Source organism: Cetorhinus maximus, chromosome 12 (assembly GCF_964194155.1).
Source record: "Cetorhinus maximus chromosome 12, sCetMax3.hap1.1, whole genome shotgun sequence".
Classification (NCBI taxonomy): Eukaryota; Metazoa; Chordata; class Chondrichthyes; order Lamniformes; family Cetorhinidae; genus Cetorhinus; species Cetorhinus maximus.
In genome coordinates, this window is record NC_135890.1 from 76,485,558 (window position 1) to 76,510,237 (window position 24,680).

The 24,680-nt window shown below is 41.9% G+C and overlaps 1 protein-coding gene across 3 annotated transcripts in view; it reads left to right on the forward strand.

The window, feature by feature from the left end:
• LOC144687599 (oxysterol-binding protein 2-like) overlaps window positions 1-24,680 on the forward strand; it is a 336,708-nt gene that overhangs the window by 136,880 nt on the left and 175,148 nt on the right. Inside the window, exon 1 of one of the 3 annotated variants that reach the window (XM_078553935.1) lies at window positions 16,760-16,993. The exons of the other annotated variants lie outside the window; for them this stretch is intronic. Coding sequence (XP_078410061.1) covers window positions 16,915-16,993 — 79 coding nt within the window. The 5' untranslated portion in view covers window positions 16,760-16,914. Of the gene's footprint in view, window positions 1-16,759; window positions 16,994-24,680 lie in introns of those variants that run through there. 3 annotated transcript variants of the gene reach the window in all.

Below are 24,680 nucleotides of genomic sequence, written 5' to 3' on the forward strand. Positions count from 1 at the left end.
TGCACTTTTCATTAAAACAATTCAGATTATGGGGCAATGTGGGACAGAGTAGCCAGAAACACACTACGGTAGTGGATGGATCTAGAATGTAGATCCATAAATACAAGATTAAACGTATGAGACTTAGAACAGAAAGATATTTACAACAAGAGAATTGTGAGGCTGTAAAATTATTTTTCAGGTTTATTGGTTAAAGGGACATGAGCGGGTCAAGTATATGTGATTCAGATTATTTGCTCACGTGGAGGGTAAGTGCCAAACAGGCTGATTGGGAAAATGACTTGATTCTGTGTTGTAACGCCTATGTATTGCTATGTTTCAGAAGGCCATTTGTGGTTCCCAATTGCCAATCTGCTGAAATCAGGCATGTTAGCAGAGCTGGAGGCTGGGTTTTTTGATGGGATGCATCTTGAGCAGAACAGGCCTTTCAGCTGCCCTCCGATATGCCTCAGTGACCCCAGCAGTATCTCTGGTCCCAGGATCCTCTGCATATGTGGATTGGACATCTTGGCTCATGCCAGACAGTTGTGCCAATCTTGGGATCTGGTTTGCTGCAGCAGACCAGGGGTGCGGAATCTGCCACTGTTTTGGGAGATGGCGATTACCATGCTGCCTGAAGATGGTACATTTCTTTTTACTGAATTGTTTTTGCCGTTTTGCCGCTGATGGGGTCTCTATATGACATCACGAGAATGTTTGCACAGGCTCATTCTCTTTCAAAACTCTCTTGTTGGCCCACTCAGCCCACCTTGGAACCCTGTGGCCAAACATGTGACCCCGTTGTCCATTATTAAACTGGGCTGGGGCAGTGATGTCGGGGGAAGCCATTGTTCTCTCACAAAAATTTAATATGTCTGCACTTACGGCCACTAAATTCACCCACTGGGTTGGGAAGGCTTTGGGAAGCCCCCGCCCAACCAACTTAGCCTTTTTTCACCAAAACGTCAGCAGAATGGATAAAAAAATTCTAAGCCTGAACTTGCTCATGAACTCCCTACAGAGGTAAAGGCATTCCTTATAAGCCTGCAGTTTAATGAAAATGCAGATGTGACATTATATCTGTTGCCATAGCGAGGAAGACTGTCAAATGTTGTGGACTGGCAGTGAAAGCCTCGATTATGGGGGAAGTGTGAATGCAATGCAAATGCAATGCAAAATGCATCAATTATGTGGGATTGTAATGGGAAGGATCTTTTGGAGACTGGCAAGGAAATGAACAAGCTGGATACATAAACATGGTTACTACTGTACAATTAGGGGAGTTTAGTTTATGGTACCAGTGACATGATGCCTTATGCCACATGCAGTTCACTCCACAGTGCCTTGACAACAAACTCATTTACTTCTTGTTACCAGAGTGCTTGAAGTTATAAGTTTGGTTTCTCTCGGCAGTAAGTTAATAAACGAAACAATTTAATGCAGAGCCTTATAAAAGATTCATGGAACTCAATAAGACACAACTTCTATTCTGCAAATGTAGTTAACTTCAAGGAAATGTAGAAGCATCAAATTCTCATGGGTCAGAGTGAAGAAAATTAAGCAGTAAAATGGTTCCCAATGTGCTATATTGCATGTTTTGCGCTATCACTCAAAATGAATTTCACCCACTCCAAATTGTAATTTTTGTAACAAGAATCACATGTGGAACCTTAAAAGTGCCTCTGAGAAGTCATACATGCGTCATCCATTGCATTCCCTTTGTACTCAAAAAAAATTCCAGTAGGTTAGTCAAGTATAACCTGTCCATGCCAACTGTCTGTGATTAGATCATCACTTTCTAAATGTTCACTAATTTAATTTTACAAATGTTACCTATTATGTGAGACTAAATGACTGCTTTCTTCTTTGAACTTTTGTCACCTTCAAGTCATTTTGTATAATTTCCACAGCCAACATTTTTGGAAGAATATGGTTCGTGTCTCCTTCCCAACATCTACTTTGCTCTGAAGAAGAGTCATACAGACTTGAAATGTTAACTCTGTTTCTTTCACCCAGATGTTGCCAGACCTGCTGAGTTTTTCCAGCATTTTCTGTTTTTATTTAATCCACTCACTATGTTGAGACACATGGGATTAATGATCCCATGAATGACCTTGACTAGGTATGCAGGGCACAATTTCAAAACTTGGAAGCATTGTGAACTATGAGGAGGAAGTGATAAGCTTCAAGAGGACATACATACATAGGCTGGTGGGATGGATGGATGCATGGCAGATGAAATTTAATGCAGAGAAGTGTGAAGTAATACATTTTGGTAAGAAGAATGAACAGAGGCTATATAAAATAAAGGGCACAATTCTAAAGTGGAGTGTGGAATAGAGAGATCTGGGTATATTTGAATAAATCATTAAAAGTGGTAGGGCAGGTTGTGAAAATGGCTAAAAAGACATACAGGATCCTGGGCTTTATAAACAAAAGGATGAAGCACAAAGGTTATGATGAAGCTTTATATATAAAGAAAAAAGGTTTGGCCTCAACTGGCCTATTTAGTTCAATTCTGGCTACTACATTTTTGGAAGGATGTGAAGGCTTTAGAGAGGGCATAGAAAAGATTTACAAGAATAATTCCGGGAGTAAGTGACTTTACTTTTGTGGATAGATTGGAGAAGTTGGGGTCATTCTCCTTGCAGAAGAGAAGGTTGAGAGGAGATTTGATAGAGATATTCAAAATTTGTTGAGGGGTCTAGTCTAGACAGAGTAGATAGAGAGAAACTAATCCTATTGGTGGAAGGAATTGGAGGATACCAATTTAAGATAATTGGAGAAAGAAGCAACATGAGGAAAAACTTTTACGAAGGGAGTGGTTAGGATATGGACTGCACTGCATGAGAATATGGTGGATGCAGGTTCACTCATGACTTTCAAAAGGAAATTAGATAAACAGCTGAAGGGAGAAAACTGCAGGGCTATGGGGAAAGTGTGTGGGGGTGGGTTGGTGAGATTAGCTGAGTCACTCTAGCAAGGATCAAGCATGAACACGATGGGCCAAATGCTGGTCATCTTTGCTTTAACCATTCTATGATTGCAGTAAGACTTCCTTACTCCCAACCCCCATGCAATAAAGGGTAACATATAATTTTCCTTCCTAATTGCTTGCTATGCCTACATTTTACTTCCTGTAATTTGTGTACAAGGACACCCAAATCTCTCTGAATACCAACGTTTACTTGTCTCTCAACTTTTAAAAACTATCCTGCTTTTCCATCCTTGCTACAAAGATAATTTCACACTTCCCCATGTTATACTCCACCTGCCACCTTCTTGCCCAATCACGTAACCAGTTTATATCATTTTACAACCACTTTGAGTCCTGCACACAGCCTCTTTTCTGCCAAGCTTTGTGTATCAGCAAACATGGGCGTATTACATTTTGTCCCCTCATGTAAGATCATTGGTACATTTCCAGTAAGCTCTTTATTGCTCTGTAGCCTTGCCTTTCACTATTTCTGTGACCACCACCAGCCCTACTACAACCTTCTGAAATCTCCATTCTGCACTAATTCTGGCCTCTTTGTGCATCCTGAATTTTAAACGCTCCATCTTTAGGGACCGAGCCTTCAACTGCCTAAGCCATAAACTCTGGAATTTCCTTCCTAACTCTCTCTGCCTCGCTATCTCTCCTCCTATACAACACTCCTAAAAATCTACCCCTTTGACAAACCTTTTGATCAGCTGTCCTCAATCTCCTCATGTGGCTGAGTGTGAAATGTGTGATATTGTTCCTGTGATTTGCTTTCGGATGTTTTATTATTTTAAAAGGTGCCAGGTAGATGTAAGTTGTTCCTGTTCTTACAAAAGTCAGCTCCCATAAGCAAGCCCTGTCACTGCTTGTGATCCAAAGTGTGACCTAGTGCATGAAAATAACCTGGGGTACTGTGTCTAGGGAATGAATGAGGGACCCATTCATTGTCTCTGGATTTATATATAAGATTTCCGCAAGCATCAGTTTGAACGATAATTAATCTCAGGATGTCTGATACTTTTATATTAGGCTGAATTATTAAAGCAACTCATTCATAAATAGACATGTGAAATTTTCTTGGGGCAGGTGCCCTATTGGAGATCAATGAAACCACTGGAGACATTCTTTCCTGAAATAAGTACAGAGTGCTCAACTGTTCCTTTTTTTTTTCATTTTTATCTTGCTCAATTTTTATGAGCTGAAATATTAGTTCTCAGTCCTGTCCTGGCTGGAGCCAAGTTTCTGTCAATCCTGACACCATTGCTATGTCTCAAGCACTTAGCAAATGGTTTTTCTCACAGAAGTGCTCCCATAGGTCTGATCTGAAATATGGCTTAGTGCACAAAGTTTCCTTTGCCCTTTTCACTATACTCTTCTTCGACCCCCAATCCATATATTTCAATAAAAACCGAAAATGCTGGAAAAACTGAGGTCTGACAGCATCTGTGGAGAGCGAAACAGAGTTAACATTTCAAATCCACACGACTCTTCTTCAAAGCTAAAGAGAAGTGGAAATATGCTGGAATTTATACTGTTTAGTGGGGGGGCGGGTGGCGGTGGAACAGGTAAAGCAGGATAGAAGGTCATAGGTAGGTGGGGGCTAAGGAGAGACTGACAAAGATGTCATGGACACAAGACAAAGGGAGTGTTAATGGAGCGATGAAGACTAAAAAAAGGTGCTGACAGTGACATAAAGGTAAGAAAGCAGAACGTGTTAATAGCAGAACAAGGGTCAGCACTCTGTGAAAGAACAACACGGAACAAGTGACAGATGGCCCTTTTTCGGGGGGGCGGTGCAGGGGAATGGAGGAAAAAGGATTTAAAAAAAAGGCGGGATAAAAACTATATTTTAAGGTAGGACTTCTCATTTCATCTCCCCTCCCTTGTCTCACCCACAGTTCTGGCTATTCTTAATCCCAGAACATTGGCACCAGTTTGGTTTGGCTGGTGTTAAGTCCTTGTGTAAAACTATTTCTTATTCCAACCCTGGTCCCAATGGCCTACAAGTGTGAATCCTGTCCTTTTACATTGCTTTTTTCGGTTGAGTTACGCAATATTCCTTTCCCTGATTAGCTCAGTGGATAGTATTTTCAAGAATTCTAGCCTTTGAGATTTTTTTAGCTTTCTTCCTAGTTCCTCGTATATTGCCAATGTTGTTGGTCCCCACTTGGGCAAAAATCATCGGTTCACCAAATCTTCTCCCACACCTTCCACGTGCTCCTTCACCTTCTGCTTTAGTTGTGTCAGCATCACAGACTAATATCCGTTTTCCACCAACATTTATATGGATGAACCAGGCATGATCTGCTGAAATGGTAATCCTGATAATGAAAACTTTTCAATAGGAATAATCTAAAGATGGGTCTTGAAGATTAAGTGATGGAGTGAGACCTTTGGCAGCTTGGCATCAGGGAGATTAACATTTTGTCCAGCACTCCAAATCACACCCAGAGACATAGCTTCCTATTTTTCCCTATCTGCGAGTTCTTGCAGCATGTATACCTGTGTCTTCCTACTATATAAGAAGCTGTTAACATCAGGAACCACACACAGGGACAGTGTCTTCAGGAGTAAAGAAGTAACACACTCCTTATTCTCCACTGTACCCTGGTTCTACAATTTGTATATGGAAAATCCTGTGCTCGTTAATTTTGAAGATGAATGTATTTTGAGTGAAATTTAAGATTTCTGATGAGTTATGTGTAAATACTTCAAGAATGATATGATTGGGGTGATGCTTTGTGTACTAGTTGAATTGTTATGAACTGGTGTAAATGTGTAGGGCTATAACTTTTCCTTGGTAAGCTCATTAGAACAATTGTTTATAACTTCATAACTTAAGATACAGCTGCAGACACATTGGGAGGGAGCTGAATGGTGGGCTTAAATTTCACCTGAAAAGCAATTTTTATATGTCTGTATCCGGCTAAAGTGGAGGAGTGGAGGCCTAGTATTTGGAGCCCATGAAAGGCTCAAAAGACCTTTCAACCTATTGTCAGCCTTTCCTAAAGCCAAAGAGAAAGAGGGGAAAGAAATGGAGGGCAGAAATGAAGAGAAAGGAAACCCATTGTGAGGCATGAAATAGAATCTGCAATGAAACAATGGAATGGTGCAGCATCTCGCCCTGCTGTTAGATGGTGGCTAAGGTTGAGTTGGTGCTACACGGTTGCAAGGAGTGTGTTGCTGTTCACCACTCTAAGACACCAACCCCACATAAAAACCCATCTGGCTCACTAATGTCCTTCAGGGAAGGAAATCTGCCGTCCTTACCTGGCCTGGCCTACATGTGACTCCAGACCCAGAGCAATGTGGTGGACGCTTAAATGCCTCCGAACAAAGGCAATTAAGGATAGGCAATAAATGCTGGCCTAGCCAGTGATGCCCATACCCCATGAATGAATTTTTTAAAAATTAAGAATTATTAAGCATGTCATCTTGACTGTTCATCCTAACTGCTATCACATCAATGCATTCTACCTATGCTTGTACAGGTACATTAGCCTATGATGTCACTGCATCATTCATTGACATTCATTATGTAATTAAATCATTGTGTTCATGCAATGCTATTGATCTCTTGTTCATTGTTTCCTGTGAATGAGACTATTTTGGATGTCATGGCTTTACTTCCTTATCTTCTTTCCATATATCTTTATTCATCTTTTATTTTATAGTGTCTCCTTACTATCTGGCCTTATGTCCAATGCATTTCTTGTCTGTTCCCATGAACTATTAAGTGAGTAATGACTGTTACCAGACCCTGAATTGGTTGTGTGTGTGACCTCCTCCAAACTACTTGCTTTGCAGAAATAGTTTAATGCCTGTGTGTGTTTGATATTAGGAAATGCTTATTAGGGCAATTATGAACTATTGAGGTTTTTCTACCTTTTCAACAAGCCCTGTGCTGCATTTTAGTTACAGCTGCCCTTGCAACAAATGGCAAAGCTCTGCATTTGGCTCTGTATTAACAGCCTGTGAAGGTACTTCTCTGACACCACCTCCATTCCATCAGACGTTAAGGGGTTGCAGGCTGCATTTCACGTCTCCACGTTAGCTTTCCTTCCATTTAATTTTTGACTGTCCTCCTTTCAATTCACCATGGATGTTGCCAGATAGATATGCCAGAGCCTGCAGATACCATTGTTAGTACCTTGGTGAGATCAGCCAATCAGGCTATGCTGCCTTTATCGCCTGCTTGTCTTTTTTCATGTGGTGCCAGTGAGTGCATAGCATACTATGATTGGGCAGCTTCCTAGGCAGCACTCGACATAGAAAGAAAGGCTTGCACTTATATAAGCATTTTTCAGTACTTCAGAACATCCCAGGGCACTTTACAATTAACAAAGTACTTTTGAACTATAGTCACTATTATAAAGTAGGAAACATGGCAGTCAAGCTGTGCACAGCAAACTCCCACAACAGTAATGTGATATGTACCAGAAAGTTTGTTTTTCAGTCGTGTTGGATGAGGGATAAATATTGACCAGGGCATCAGGGATAACTCCCCTGCACTTCTCAGAATAGTGCCGTGCAACCTTTTATGTCCACCTGTGAGGGCAAACATGACCTCGGTTTACCATTTGGTCCAAAGAGTGGTACCTCCAACCATTCAACAATCCCTCAGTACTGCACTGGAGTCTCAGCCTGGACTATGTGATAAATCTCTGGATTGGGTTTTGAACCCTCAATCTTCTGACTCTTGAGGCCTTTAGCGAGGTATAATGTGTCTTTATGGTACCATTGAGTCTGCTATCCCAGCTTTCTTTGGAAGGAGAACCTTCCACATACAGTAATGATCTGCCAAAGTGAATTTGGCTATTCTTGGTCTGTAGATGCAGGTGAGCAGATGCCAGCAGTTGGCACAGAACATCTCTCACTAAGCCTGATCTGTCTGACATCCTCCCATAGGCCCTCTTCCCAAACATGGCAGACAGAGGAATTCCTATTGGTGTCAAAAGTAGGTGAAAAAATAATTTGTAACACTTGGCGCTAAGGTTCACAAGTGCCAACAAAGGGAAGAAGAAAGCGAAGAAAAGTGGCTAGTAACCAGCTAAAAAATAGAAACCTTCATATTGCTGTGTGTTGCTCATGAGCTTCAGCATGCTTGCCACCCCCAAGCAGCCCTGGACAGTCATTTGGAATGGGTATAGTTAACATTTGATATTCCGCACACTAGGATGGATGGGCATGTCCCCAAAAGTCATTTGAATGAAGCGCTCAGTGTGTGTGGCAGGCATCTTCACAGCTGATGCCAGCCCTAGAAAGTATATTGTGATGCAAAGTGGGCATGTTTCTGATGGACTGGGTCATTCCTTCCACTTGAAGGAAAATGTAGGCTGTTGTATTTTCATATACAAGTGGGAATTCAATTCTGGGTCATGAAAATGATGAATGTCTTTGTGAATGGATAATTTTTCCATTTTGGTTAATCAGAATCAATAGCGAACAATTCAAGGACGGCTTTTATCTTGGATGCCCTTGGATTAAGGGATCTCCTGTATCCACTGGAATTTCCCCTGCGCCAGCTTAGCCTGACTATCTGAAGCATTTTTCTGATTAAGTGAAATTTTTAACTCCGATGGTTACCTGAATTTGTACCTGTGCAATAGAGTAGTGAAGACCAGCAATACTATTCTGGTCCTTTTTGTACTATACCTTTTGTACTGTGCTGCCAATTATTGTTAGGTATATTTGGGAGCCAATAAAACTGAGGTCTGTATTTGCTGATGCCTCCATTGGAAATGAAGGGATCTGTGAAAATTCAGGTTATTGAGCTGTTGGAGGTGCAGAGTCTCCCATCTCCATATTTGGCAGCAGGTTCACATTCAATGTTGGCAACACATCATGGAATAAAGTTTCATTCCCTAATCCCTTTGTTACCATTCAGTAGTTAATGGTATCATCTCTGTATTAAGATACAGGTGGTCAGGCTAATTCCAGGCACTAGCCAACCATCTACAAATGAGCATCTGAGACCAGAGGTCACTCCCCCGAACCTTCCCACCAGTGGAGAAACATCTGGAAGGGGAGGGGGGGGGGGCAGTGTAATTTTAACTGGGAAACAGGTTGGATGACCATTTCGCACCCAGCCTGATTTTACTCTACCATCAACTTCACCTGATTGCTTTTCCACAACTCGTAGTGTTTGGTTTGGACAGCATTAATGCTATTGAAAGGGTTGTCTATGTGCTCTCTTTAATGAGGCTGGCATGTGACTTATGTTAATAGGATCCAAGCCAGTTGAAGCTTTTTTGTTGAGTTTATTGACTCATTCAGTCTTACAGCTTCCCTCTCACACAATCCAGTGTCCCAGCTATCCCCTATTTATATGCTCTTTTTTGAACCAAATAAAAAATAAACCAATTAACAAATTAACAGGGTTGACAGCCCCTTGAAGGGGTACTGTAACAAAAAGAAAACTTCCAAAGGAAACTTAGCTAATTAAATTAATTATCCCCAATTTATATGTGCTCAAAGAAAATTAATACACATCAACTGTTTCTCTTAACTTTAACAATGTAATTTACATGATATTAACAAACATTAACAATATAATTGACAAGACATTAACAGCTCAGTTGAAACCTCAGGACAAGAGGGCAATGGATAAAATAGTAAAAAAAAAAGACGGTGCAAGGTGGAATCAATATCAGTTTAGTGTGTTCTATTCCTATTTCGTATTTCTGAGTGATTGGGACTGCATCATTCCTGGCTGAATTAGGGACCGGGAAACCTTAGCAGTTATTTATAATTTGTTTCTATTTTTAATTTTTAAACATTTTCAGTGGGGATAGCAAGTATTTGATCATCGTAAATGTGAAAGCTAAAGGATGAATAGCAGACAGATGTTGAAAAGGAACACTCTGATTAAATAGCACCCACTGGAAATTAGAATACAGTATGTCTGAACCTAGTCATTAGTGGGGGTTGGTTAGTTCAGTTGGCTAGATGGCTAGAGTGTGGTGCAGAATGATGTCAACAGCGTGGGTTCAATCCTCGTACCGGCTATGGTAGTTCATGGAGATCTGCCTCCTTGGTCTTGCCCTGTGCTTGTTGCGAAGTGGTGCCCCTCAAGCTGTACAACCAATTGTCTGTCTCAAATGGAGAGAGATGTGGACTATGACTGTCATTACTTGGCTTTTTTTGGATGCGTGGACCGACATTAATACTTGAACCTGATTTGAATTAATTTAATATTCGCTGACTTGGGTAGGTGTAGGCTGGTGGGAAATGGGGGTCACTGTAGAGGAGGGGTCACTTGCTGGTGGGGTTAGGATAACAACTTGAAGTTGCTGATTAAGGCAGATGGAGCTGGAAGTTGGCTGATTAAAGGAGGCGTGACGGGGTCACGGATTGAGCGGCGGAGGCGTGACGGGGTCACGGATTGAGCGGCGGAGGCATAACGGGGTCACGGATTGAGTGGCGGAGGCGTGACGGGGTCACGGATTGAGTGGCGGAGGCGTGACGGGGTCACGGATTGAGTGGCGGAGGCGTGACGGGGTCACGGATTGAGTGGCGGAGGCGTGACGGAGCCTAGCACAATGTGGGGCTGGTCTCATGAGAGCAGGTAAGAACTGAAGTTGTTTATTGGAGTGTATGGGTGCCAAACCAGGGCTGGAGCCTGTGACTGTTGATTGGAATGAGTGGCTTGCTGACTGTACAGGAGCTTGCTAGTGCAGATTAGTGAACTGGGGCCTGCTAATTGTAGTTTGGAAATGAGGTGACTGATCAGGAGGTATGGATCATATCGCTGACTTCAATCAGTAAGGAATGAGGCATTGATTACAGGCAATGAGGCTCTAGGAAGCTAGTGAGAAGAGATTGAATTTCAATGCTGATTGAAGGAGTTTGGGGCACTGATTGGATAAAGTAGATTTGGGGGTGGGTATCGATTGTTAACAATGCAGTTGAGGATGCTGATTACAAATAATGAGGTTGGGGGATACAGTGGCTCATTCAACAGCATCTTCCAAACCCATTACCTTGACCACCTAGAAGGATAAGAACAGCACATGCATGGCAACGCCACCACCTGCAAGTTCTCCTTCAAGTTATTAGCCATCCTGACTTGGAACTATTTTGCTGTTTCTTCACTGTTGCTGGGTTAAAATCCTGGACCTCCCTACACTGTGGGTGTACCTACAGTACAGGAATGTAGCTCACAACCACTTCTTGAGGACAATTAGGCATGGTCAATAAATGTTGGCCTTGCCAACGATGCTCACATTCCTTGAACAAATATTTTTTAAAATCTCTTTCTTTCTTTTCAAATATCCCTTAAAAACATAAGTCTTTGACCTAGCTTTTGGTCACCTGTTCTAATGTTTGCTACTTAGATTTAGTATCAGTCAGCCAAAAATTACGCTCCTGTGATGTACCTTTGTATGTTTTACTATATTGAAAGAATTATATAAATGCAAATTCTTGTTCAAATGGTTTCCTTTTGTCCTAGAAATCATTTTGGTTTTATGGTTCCATCTGTTTTCTGTCCTTCATTATTTCAAATTACTGCAGCATAAGTTGCAGAACAAATTCTTCCCCCAGTTTCTTACCTTATTTATCAATGGGTCCATGTGGAGGAGAGAGATAATTGAAGACGGCTGCAGTACGGAGAGTTCTGAGAAATCGTTACAGTCAACTAGTCTGCAGATCAATGATCCCACATTTACAGGAGGGGCTGAGGGGAAAAGCAAGTTCACAAAGTAGCACAACTGCTAAAAAATCCCTGCTAAACTGCTAAAAAGTAGCATTTCACAATTTCATATAGATCATTAAACATTAAGTTTCGGATCTGTTTGTGGCCAGCAATTCAGCAAATGTTGGAAGATAGATGCTTGTGTGCTCAGACATATGAGTTCTGTCTGCCTGTGGTCTCAGTGAGATTACCATCCTCCCCTCAAAACTGCACTGTGGCTGGTCTCTCCACTTCTAGGTATATCAGCCCTATGGGTTTGACATTGACTTAAAAGAATGCAACTGATCCAGTGCGTTTAGCAGCATATTCACTGCATGCCTTCTGGAAAAAGAACAAGAGGTTTGCTAGGTGTCCCTGCTAGAGCAGAGCTCTGATTCTCATCTGAAGGACAAGGCTATTTAGATCCAGGCCCTCCCAGGAGTGGTTTATGAAAGATGAGGGCTTCTTGCACCACAATCTTTGGGCAGGGTACAAGAAAATGTACAGTTTGCCAGCCTGTTTCTTTTTAAAGAGAATGGGAGAGATCTTTCTGGTTGGGTAATGGAACACTGGAGGATCTTCATGTTACAGAAATTATTCCGATGAGATTATCCAGATGGAGCAGTTGATTTTGTTTCAGCAACATGATGACATTTTTGGCTTTTATGATGCTTCCCTTCCTTGTCTGAAGAAGGAGAAAACTGAACTAAAGGAGGCAAATAAACCAATAACAGAACTAGCTGAAGCCCCAGTGCACTTGATGGTAGCAAGGAGTGGCAACACACTCGCAATCCCCTGCACATCGAGCACCGATCTTGGCCTCTGTTCTGGGAGGAATTGTGGAGCACTGGGACTTCTCCCTCTAAAAGTGACAATGAGATCCACACCTTCGGCTTGGGAGATTGTGCACACATACATGGCCAGCACCCCTGTGGCAGCACATGCAAGAACTTTGACACACTGAAGCATCTCATGCCATCTGCTTTCAATCCAGATGGTATATCTTAATGAGAAAGGGTTGTAAAAAGTATTGTTAAGATACAAGCTGTGATGAACTTTAAAGTTTCAGCAATATTTCCCTGATAAATTATTTGCAGAGAGTGTTGAAAACTGGTAACTATGGAGAATTTAACTACTGTAGAGAGAAGAATGTCCCTGTTTTAATCCAGCTGGATTGCTGATATGTGCTCACATTCTGTGCAATGTAGCATAGGATGTGAAGTGAATCCTTGGCATAATCATTTTACTGAATTAAATTAACCTGGGTTTGAGCATTGGAAAAGTGTCCACAAAAAGTGGTGTAATCAGAAAGATATACTTTGCAATATTTTAAAACATATGTGCATGTATATAGTGTAACACATACAACCAATAATCTATTGTATGGTGCAATATATACAGGATGGTCTAAAAAATAGCAAGGCAACAGGATTCTAGTTAATCTCCCGCACCACAGAGTTCCAAATCTAGCATAAGTATAAGTCAGTAACTAGTGTAAAAGTGTGTCGGTGTGAAAATTATACAATACCAGCAGCTCTTAGCTTGTTATAGAAGTGTCAGCTGTGGCTCAGTTGTTAGCACTTTTGCTTCTGATCAGAAAGTTGTGGGTTTGAGCCATACTCCAGAGATTTGAGCACATGATCTAGGCTGACACTCTCAATGCAGTACTGAGGGGATTCAGGATTGTTGGAAGAGTGTCTTTCAAATGAGATATTAAACTAAGGCCTCATCTGCTTTTTCAGGTGGACACAAGATCCCATGACACAATTTTGAAGAGAAGGGGATTCCTCCCAGGGGTCCTGCGCTGTATTTATCACTCAACTGACATCTCGAAAAACAGATTAGTTGGTCATTACTGCATTTGTGGGATCTTGCTGTGCTTAAAATGTGCCATGTTTTCGAGATTAATACAGTATACTTCATTGGCAGTAAAACCTGTTCATTGTCACAAAATATTGTTACGTTGGCCAAAGGGATGACTAGTTACTGCTAGACTTTTGAAATGAACATAAATACTTTGTTGAAAGCTCTTCTGGCCTGGTTAAGGGACATCACTGTCAAGGATCAGGAAACAAAAGCATTGCACATGCACATGCACATATACACAGGTGCTCCGTGGTTTAAATGCTGTTTTACTGGAGAAAATGCAGAGGCAACTTTAAGCAGGTGCTGAAAGAAGTGAGATTGCATTAGAAAGCTGACTGTGCCCCTTCTGACAATAACACTAACATAATAAATTTACAGCTGTATAACTATCAATGTGACAGATTAGGAAAGAAATCAAGTTATCAATGATTCTTCTCTCAGCATTTCATATGAACTCACATACAGGTGGAATAAGCCCATTGTGCTGTCTATTCTCAGTTCCCTAGCATCTTATGAATGCAAATTGCTATCGTTGTCTCAGACTAACAAAGGAACCATTGGCATGTCTTCATGATACTTGATGTAAACTTGGGAGTGGTGTGTCTGTGCTGCCTCACGCTGAGAAATCAGCCATTGCTATCATTTCCCAAATCCTTGCTCTAAACCTACAATAAAACAGGCCACTTAGTTCAACAGCTGCCACCTCCCACAGCTCTTCATCTCGTGTCATTAACAGCCAAGTGTCAGCTGTGGCATAGCTGGTAGCACTCTCACCTCTGAGTCAGATGGTTTGGATTCAAGTCCCAATCCAGGACTTGAGTGTGAAAATCAAGACTGATATTCAGTACAGCACTGAGAGAGTGCTACACTGTTGAGGGCGCTGTCTTTCAACAGAGACGTTAAACTGGGGCCTCATCTGCCCACTCAGGTGGATGTAAAAGATCCCATGGTACTATTTTGAAGAAGAGCAGGGGTAGTGATCACCGCTTTCCAATATTTATCCTTCTATCAACATCACTTGAATAGATTATCCGGTCAATATCACATTGCTGCTCGTGGGGGTTTGCTGTGTGCAAATTGGCTGCTGCGTTTCCTGCATTACAACAGTAACTACACTTCAAAAGCATTTCATTGGTTGCAAAGTGCTTTGGGATGTTTTGTGGTCATGATAGGTACTTTATAAATACAAGTTTTTCTTTTTAACATGTTCTATTTTCTTGCTCATGCTTCTCTTGCTTCCCTTTGAATGCATCAATGTCAGAGTTGTATTATTGTTGCCTGAGGTTGAGAAAGTTGACTGTGGCTGGTGTCTCAACACCGTTCAAAGTAAACTGATCGGACTGGGAAGGTCAGTGTTCCTGCCTTCTTGTACTTGGTATGAATCTCTCTGCTGTCCCACTGCATTGATTTTGACAAGTTATTGTTCAGCCTCTGATATTTGAGGAAGCAACTGCAACCAAATTTCTATTTTCTCTTAGTATTATAATGCTAGTAGAGTTATATTTTCACATTGTCACCCCACAGTAATCTAAGACACAGCAGTTGACTCTCACTTGCATCCTTTTGGAGCACCACGTATGTCTTTGGGCAGCACCTGTGTCATGAGGCATTAATGTCCAAAGGTTTTTCACCTAGTATAATTTTCTGCCCTTTCTCCAGATCCTTTTAATTTAAATTTTTAAAATATTTATCCACTTCCTTTTTAAAGGCCATTTTGTTTCACCATTTTCTGTAGAATAACCCTCTGTGTAAAGAAATCACCTAGCCTTCCTTTGTTCCTTTCGTGATCTTTAATTTATGCTTTCCATTTACTGATTCACTGACTAATCAGTCTTGGTTTACTTTATCAAAATCCTCATACTATTGAGTGCCTCTGCCAGACTTTTTTTAACCTTACCCGCTCTAATGAACATAGTCTTAGTTTCTTTCATTTCGTCTCATCACTAAGCCCTCTTATCCCTGTGCCTTGGTGAATCTCCTACTCTCTCACTCTGGCCTTGACATCCTTCCTAAATGTAATTATCCAAACCGGACACAATTCCCTTTTGGTGCAGCCAATAATTCCGACAGGTCAAGCATTATCTCTTTGCTTTTGTACTCTACATATTTATAATTATTCTATATGCCTTGCTGAGATCTTATTCCCACCTGTAAATCACTCCCAGGCCTTCTTTATATAACCTATATAATGCCCCTAAGTCACTCCTAGGTATTCATTATTCAGTGTATACCATCTAAATCTCTCAATTAGATTAATGCCTTACATCACTCTCGTATATCCATTATTCTATATCTAACCGTTTGAACCCCATTAATTTTGGGAGGTCTTGTAGCACAGTCTGCAGTGGTCACATCCTACCTTTAGGCCAGAAGCTCCTGGTTCAAATTGAACTTCAGGACTTGATGGCCACAAAAGGCACTTTCATAATGTGGACAAACAGGTTGATTATCCACCTGAAAAGCCTTCCAATACTCCTGATGGCAGGCAGTAAGAGTGGGAGAGTTTCCTGATCGGCCATTCTGCAAAAGGGAATGGCAAACCACTGCAGTACTTCGCCAAGCAAAAGCATTGACCAATCCAATGGAAGTCCATGGTTGCCAACACTCTCTTATGCTATGGTACCTGAAGGAGGAGGATTGGGTTCCTGTGTGTAACTCGATCTCTGTATTCTACCTATGAACTATTCTGAACATGATTAGTTTACAGCTTGTGACGCGCTTCAAGGATTCTGTGGAGCTCTTTAAGAGAAAAATGAGAAGTCTATAGGGTTGCAAACTGTGATTAAACCTCTTGGAGGTTTCATCATAATACTTGTCCCCACGCTGCAGCCATTAGTCAGCCAACACATCCATCCTTGTAAGGTACTGCCTTCCTACACCAATTAGAAAGCAAAAGATTTATTACCCAATTTTATGATGCTTGACTGTTGGGCAGCAGCCCTTTCTCCCCTATTTTCAATATTTTTATATCTGGTAAAGATAAATGGTCAAAGGAAGTGACAAAATAAACATTTTTTAAATGTCCCAATGATTGTTCTCCAGGTTTGCACATAGCAGTGTCGTGGAGATTGATCTTCAATTGCTGGAGACTCCAGGCCAATGCTTGGAGGTTTGGCAACCCTGTTTATCGGAACTGAAAGGAGTGCCTGGTGTAGTTAGCGCGATGTTCACTTTGGGACATGAGGAGTTAAGCATTGGCCCGTGCTCTAGAGTAAGCAGCACTGCATTGTGGTATGAAAGCCTGCAAGCCCGTAGTGGTGCATTGAGTTAAAAAGAAGCATGTGCGAGAATGCCTGCTGGACTGAGAGCGCTGAATGCTGAGGAAGGGCAGCTGCTGATCGAGGACACCATGCTCATCTCCGGGTTAATCTAGAGCTCTGCCCGGCTTCACCGAGCGACACAGCCGAGGGGGATGAAGGGGAGAGGTTGCTGGGAGACGGGCTCCGCACGTTCGTTCTGTCACTCGGGCTGCCTGAGTAAATTGAAGAGGGGTTAGTGGCCTTGCGGTGCTTCTCTTTAACACAAAATCCTGGCTTGTGAATAGCAGCCGCCGCTGTGCTCATCTATTTAAAAAAAAAACCCTGCACGGTCAGCAAGTCGCACATGACTATAATTGTAGCGTACCCTGGCTGGATCGGAATAAAATTCAGTAATATAATCGCTGCCGGCCCCTGATTCAGCTTTGAGTGCACGTGATTGATTCGAAACCCCAGGGCCATCATTGTATCTACCCTCCTCCCCATTTGCTTTAATAACCCATTATTGATCACTTTATAATAATGCATTGCATTGAGTGAGTGCCATTCCTTCTTGAGCTAATGGGAGGAGGATTTTTGTCTGTGCTTTTGCAATTTCCAATCATGGAATGATAATACTAAACTGTGAAAATGGGGCAAGGATTAACTAAAGAATCATGCGATTGATCCGGTGAATGTATCCCTGCTGTTAGCCATGCATTTGATTTGTGCGTGAAGTATCACATGGTTAGATCGCGACATGAGGCTATAGTGTTAATTGCAGAGGATCGGTGCCTAATAGGCTTTTTTCTCTCCAAGAGGCTACTCTTTCAGAATTTACCTTTCACTGCTCTCTCCTCAGTCACAGTTACTGAGGTCACCCCATTTTGAAATGACACATCTATTGATTAGGATTGGAGTCTCCCTGAGCCGGGCAATGGGCATCTTCATCACCGCGACAGGTAACTGGTCTGTTTCCTTGGTTCTCAGGACAGGTGCTTGGCTCCTTAGCTCCCGAGACTGATGTGTGCTGCCTGACCCATGCTGCTTGTCCTGTGCAGGCTCTGAGCTGATAGAGCACCCTAGGCTACCTAATGAGCACCCATTTAATGTCACTTTTAATGTGTTGCAATAAATGGGTTAACACTAATGTTAAAATAGTGCTAAATGGAAAATCTAGTCTGTTGTACCCATTCCTCTCAGCCACTTGTGCAGCCAAACATGGGCACTGTGCATAAACATCGGGGACTAATGGCCTAAATTGGACACCTAGTTTTGGTTATGTATTCTATTCTTGTATGAATGAAATAATGTGGGCCAAATGCCCGCTGGTTCATTGTTGATACTCAAACTTAATGCTGGTGAGTGAAAAGCTTCACATTTGCAAAGATATACACACAGACATCCAGTTCATCTGGGCAGGCGGCAATGGAGAGCCGACAGTATAACTTGCTGCTGCTGACTTGTATCACAAAGCAGATACCAACATCAAATTGATGCCTACAGCATTACTGAACAGTGCTACGTGTTTAAGGTAATACATATTTTATATATCTATCTGCATTATATATCAACTGTGGCTCAGTTGACAGCAAACCCACCTCCGAACCACAAGTGTTACAGACTGGAGGGGGTTTAATTTAAAACAGCCCTGATTTCTCCTCTTACCACTTGTCCATAAACAGAAAGGTGTTTTTGATTCCCCCTTTATAAGTGGTGACGTATTTTCCTCAGCCCTTCAGTTTTGCAGTGATCCAATCCTCTCTTAATAACCCCACAGCAAATTTGAGATAGGGTAAAATCAGAGGGTTAGTTTATTTTACACACACTCAAAAATGTGGGATGTAGCCCCTGATATATTCACACAATAAAAGACAGATAAGGAAAAGAAAGAAGTACAGGGCAAAGACCACAGACAAAATAAGAATTATTGTTTCAAGTGAAGTCCAGAATCAAAAGTCCAATGGTTTATTCCTTCTGAGAGGTTAGCCGGCTGAAACTAATGTGGGGTGATCCACTATTCCACGATGGGAGGAGCACATAGAGATGAATGTCCTGCAGTAGGCACTGGTACAGAAGTTCAGATGTTCTGGTAGAGACACTGTAGATGAGAGCCAGCAAATTAAACTTTGACAGAGCTCTGTTTCTGCCACTGCTTTATAGATGGAAGATGGCAGACTGCCTGGATTCAGCTCCACATGGCAATATTACAGTTTCTAGCAGATTGGGGATTTGTTGGGGGTTGGGGGGGGTCAGGTCATGTGACATAACTCCCACTTCTTCCCCTTGGTTTGGATAAAGGATGTTTTTTCCTGGTCTGGATTCTTGAGATGGTTAATGTTGCATCCATTAATAAGTTTCAGCAGTTTCAGGGTCCCCTTTGCCCTCACAGATGTATCGTCTTCGTTGGCCAGAGCTCTGCCTTAGAAGTGTGAAGGGTCTTTGTGCATTTCCTTAGAATTTCATTTCTGTAGTCACGGGGGGCGTTAGTGCCTCTTTAGAGATAACGAGATCCTTGCTGTTTTCTGAAGGCTAGAAATCCCTTTTGTGCAAGCCATGTCTAGTCAGGCTTCAGTCAGTGTAAAGACTTTGTCCTTTTTTTTTAAAATCATAGTTTTATAAAGTAGCCAGGATAATATAGACGCATATAATATGTATATATATATTCCTTCATATCTTCTGAGCATGACACAAGGTTCTGAGTTCAAGTCCCTCTAAAGGGCTTGAGCACAAAATTCATAACTGACACTCCAGTGCAGTGCTGGGGGAGCATTGCACTGTCTTTCAGATGAAATGTTAAACCAAGGCCCCATCTACCTGCTCAGGTGGATGTCAAGGATCCTATGTTGGGGAAAAAAGCAGGTGAGTTAACCCAGGTACCCTGGCTAATATTTATCCTTCAGTCAGCATCTCAGAAAAACAGATTATCTGATCATTATCACATTGCTGTTTATGAGAGTTTGCTGTGTGTATTGGCTACAGTGTTTCCTACGTTACAACAGTGACTACACTTCAGAAGGTACTTCATTGGCTGTAAAGTGCTTTGAGACACCCGGTAATCATGAAATGTGCTATAAAAATGCAAATATTTTTCCTTGTAATATAATAAGTGTTGCATATTGCACAGATTTTTTATTTGTTACTGTTTACTCCTATAATTTCCCCATAATATTTTCCCTGTCATGCTTTGGTAACACCTTTATTGGTTTTAAAAAAGAAAGTGCATTGACTTCTCATCAGATGCAACAGAGATCTGCTGGCGTATGCATCACCATTTAAAAAGAAATCCCTTAAAAAAAAACACAACGTTAAAACCAATCTAAGAGTGCCTGATCATTTAGCTAACGAGAGCAGTGAGTAGGTGGGTCATGCGGACCTTGGGTTTGATTGCTGACGTGTTCTGAGTTTACTGATTTAGGTGGCTAGAGTGTGTGTGTGTGTGTAATGCACACACTTTAATATATCATGTATAAAATATATATATATATATCTGTGATGTGTCGCACAATTTAATTACACTATTGGAGGTGTATGATTGAATGAGGGCAAGGTTGGGCTCAACTGTGATATCTTCCTCCATTCTGTGGTTGAATATTCAGGCTTGGGGGTCACAATAGAACACATGGACTGGCTGCTGCTGGAACATAGGAACTGGTGGAGGCCATTTAGCTCCTCCAGCCTGTTCCACCAATCAATGAGATCATGCCTGATCTGCAACCAATTATTAGGAATTCCATACACCTATATCCTTTAATACCTCTTTTTTTTAAACAAAAATCTGTCAGTCTTGGATTTAAAATTAACGATTGATCTAGCATCAATTTTCATTTGCAGAAGGAAGTTATGAACTTCCAGCACCCTTTCTGTGTAGAAGTATTTTTTTTAAACTTTCACTCCTAAAAGGACGACTTTGTCACTAAGATTGAGACCATCCAACCACTAGCGTCTGCCACTTCCTTCAACTAGACCACTGGACCAAACTTCCTCTAAAGCTTTCCTTGCCCCTATCCTTGAACTCCAGCTTTCTCCAGTTTCTCTCCAATCTCCCCTCATGGCCTCTCCAAGCTCATCTTGTCCAACAGACCTATGTCCTGCTTCCCACTGAACTGCTGACTATTCAACTTTTCCTCCTAGTCCCTGTATTACCTGACATTGTTCACAGTTCTCTCCTCAGGTACTGTCCCCCTCTCCTTTAAATCTACCATCATCACCCCTGTCCAAAAAAACCAACCTTTGGCCCCACCGTCCTTGCAAACTACTGCCCCATCTCCATCCTCCCTTTCATCTCCAAAGTCTTTTAACAAGTTGTCACCTTCCAAATCCATGTCGTCCTGGAACTCAGTGTTTGAATCCCTCCTATCAGTTTTCTAGCCCTATTACAGTACCAAAACATCTCTTATTCAAGTCACAAATGACATTCTATGAGACTGTAACAAAGGTAAACTAGCCTCCTTTGCCCTTCTCAACCTGTCTGCGACCCTTGACGTTGTTGATTCCATCATCTTCCCTGATGCCTCTTCAGTGTCGTTCACTCGGGAATGTTCTTACCCAGTTCCATTCTTATCTATTTAATCGTTGCCAGAATATCACTTCCAACAGCTTCTCTTCTCACTGTTACCTGTGGTGCTTCCCAAGGTTCTAGTCTTGGTTTGCTCCTATTTCTCACCTACTTGCTGCCTCTTGTGACATCATGTAAAAACATAACATTAGTTTTTACATAAATGCTAACGCCACTCAGCTCCACCCTGTGCTTGCCTCTAAATTGGCAAACGGTTCGACCGACATTCAGTATTGAATGAACAGGAATTTCCTCCAACTATATGTTGGCAAGACAGAAACCATTGTCTTCAGTCCCTACCCCTAGCTACCAACACCATTACTCTCTCTGGCAACCGCCTGAGGCTGAACCATTGTGTGTCTGGAACTTTAGTGCTATAGTTGACCCCTTGAATGAGCTTCTGACCACATATCTCTGTCACCACTAGGACCGCCTATTTTCACCTCGTAGCATCGTCTAACACTGCCCCTGCCTCAGCTCATCTGCTGCTGAAACACTCATCCGTTGCCTTTGTTACCTTCAGGCTTGACTATTCCAGCACGCTGCTGGCTGGTCTCCCACATTCTACCTCTATAAACTTGAGGTCATTCAAAACTCTGCCCATGTCCCTACTCCCACCATCCCCCTGGTTAGGTGATGCCTTGTTTTTGAAATTCTTGTCCTTGTTGTAAATCCCCCCTCATGACCTCGGCCCTTTGCCACACCACACCACCCGCCCCCCTCCCAAATCTCTATAATCTTCTCCAGCTCCACAGCCTTCTGAGATATTTGCACTTGTCTAATTCAGGCTAATTGAGCATTCCTGACTTTCATTGTACCACCATTGGTAACCATGCCTCATGCTGCAAAGGCCCTAAGCTCTGGAATTCCCTCCTTAAATCTCTACTTCTTTCGACCTTACTTGTTCCTTCAGCCGTTTATTAAAACCTATTTTTCTGACCAATCCTTGGATCATCTGTCCCAGTATCGCCTTATGTGGCTCAGTGTCAAATTTTGCTTGAATGAGTATAAAACCTAAAAGTTAAAGTCAACTTGATAATTTGTCATATAATTAAAATGTGATCAATCAGATTAAGGGGATAAAGTTGAAATTAAATAATATAGGATAGTAACTTAAAAGCCTAAATTTTTCAGTAAATTCAAATCTAAGATTTTTAGATAATAAGAGTTAAGTAAAAATATTTCAGTTAACCTCCTTATAAAATAAACTGGCTTCAGCACAGGAGAAGCAGCTGATTTGTGAGTAGCTTGTGAGCCTTTATCTATTTAAGCCTATTATTTGTAGAGGCATAACAAGGCAGCTTGGAACCATGGAGTGTGCATCCTATTCCCTGTGGGAACTCAGGGATGCTTCTCATGTTCTGGGCAATCATGTGTGCAGGAGCTGTTGTCAGTTGGAAGAGATCCAGCTTTCAGAGCTTGAGCATTAGCTGGCATATCTGCAGCGCATCCATAAGAATGAGAGTTTTGTAGGTAGCACTTTTATAGTTGTGGTCACCCCGCAGCTCAAGGGTATGCAGGCAGCGAGTGAATGGGTGACCAACAGGTTGTCAAGGAGGACTGGGAAGGTTGTACAGGAGTCCCCTGAGTCCATCTTGCTCTCCAACCATGATTCCATTCTGAATACTGCTGAGGGTGATGATTCCAGTGGAGTGTGTGGCCAGAGTCAAGTCAACAGCACCATAGCTGGCTCAGCTGTACAGGGGAACAGGAGAAAGATTAGGAAAGCAATAGTGATGGGGGTTAAATAGTTAAGCCATCAGACGGGTATTTCTGCAGCTGCACACATGAATTCACGATGGTATGTTGCTTCCCTGGTGCCAGGGTTAAGAATGTCACTGCGTGGTCATGATCCATATTGGAACCAAGAACATAGGTAGAAAGAGGGAGGTCATCTTCCAGATAGAATTTAGGGAAGAAACTAGCAAGCTGGACCCCAAAGGAGGCACTCTCCTGAATACTCCCAGTACCATATGCTGGTGAGTACAGAGTAGGAAGATAGAGCACATGAGTGCATAGCTGGAGAGATTATGCCTGATGGAGGGCTTTATATTCCTGGAACGTTGGGACTGGTTCTAGGGCAGTTGGGACATGCTCAAGCTGGGTGGGTTGCACCTGAACAGAACCAGAGGCAATGCCCTTGCAAAGCAATATGCTAGTTTTATTAGGGAGGGTTTAAACTGACTTGGTTGAGGTGTGGGAACCAGGAGGTAATATTCGACAGAAAAACCAAGGTGGATTGAGATTTGGGAAAGACAGATGGCACTAGACTAGGAAGTAGTATGGTATTAGGTGAGGCCAGAGTAAGAGGGAATGTAATATGCTCTAAATTAAGTTTACTGTGCATGTAGGTGAAAGCGCAGAGTGTGGTAAGTAGGTTAGGTGAGCTGCAGATGCAGATATACACATGGAAATGTGTTGGCGTGGTGATAATGGAGACCTGGCTCGCAAAAGGGCAGGAAACTGGGTACTGAATATTCTGGGATACAAGGGCAGGAAAGAAAGGAGGAGGGGGTAGCATTATTGACTAAGGAGAACATTACGGTACTGAAGAGAGAGAGGATGAACTATAGGGTTCAAGGACAGAATCTATTTAGTTACAGCTGAGAATCAATTGAGGGACCATTACACTGCTGGACATATTCTATCGTCCACCAACTTGTGGGAAAGAGGGAGAGGAACAAATTTGCAAGGAAATTATAGAGAGCTTCAAAAATTATAGAATAATTATAATGGGAGACTTTAATTATCCTAATATAGACTGGGATAGTAATAGTGTAGAGGGCAGAGTGTCTCTAGAGTGTGTTCAGGATTTTTTTTATTTCCGTATGTTTCCAGTCTATCAAGGATAGATGTAATGCTGGATCTAGTTCTGGGGAATAAGCTGGTCAAGTGTCAGTAGGGGAATGTTTAGCGGATAGTGATCATAGTACCATAAGATTTAGGTTGGCTATGGAAAAGGACACGGTGCAATCCAGGATAAAAATAATTAATTGGGGGAGAGCCAACTTCAGTGTGATGAGGATAGATCTGGCCCAGTAAATTAAAATCAAGGATTGGCTGGCAAAACTAATGGAATAGGCTGCCTTTGGAGAGGAGATCGTTGTATTCAATCAAGACACATTCCCACAAAGGGAAAGGTAGTGTAAACAAAAAAGGGTCCAAGGATCATGCCAGCAAATTTAATGTTGGTGGTGGGAACATTTTTAGAAATGATAATTTGGGATAAAATTAAATCATTTGGATAAATGTGGATTAATTAAGGAAAACCAGCATAGATTTGTGAAGGGAAAATTATGTTTAAGTAACTTACTTGAGTATTTTTGCTGAGGTAACAACTGGTTGATGTTGGTATGGTGTTCATGGACTTCCAAAAGACATTTG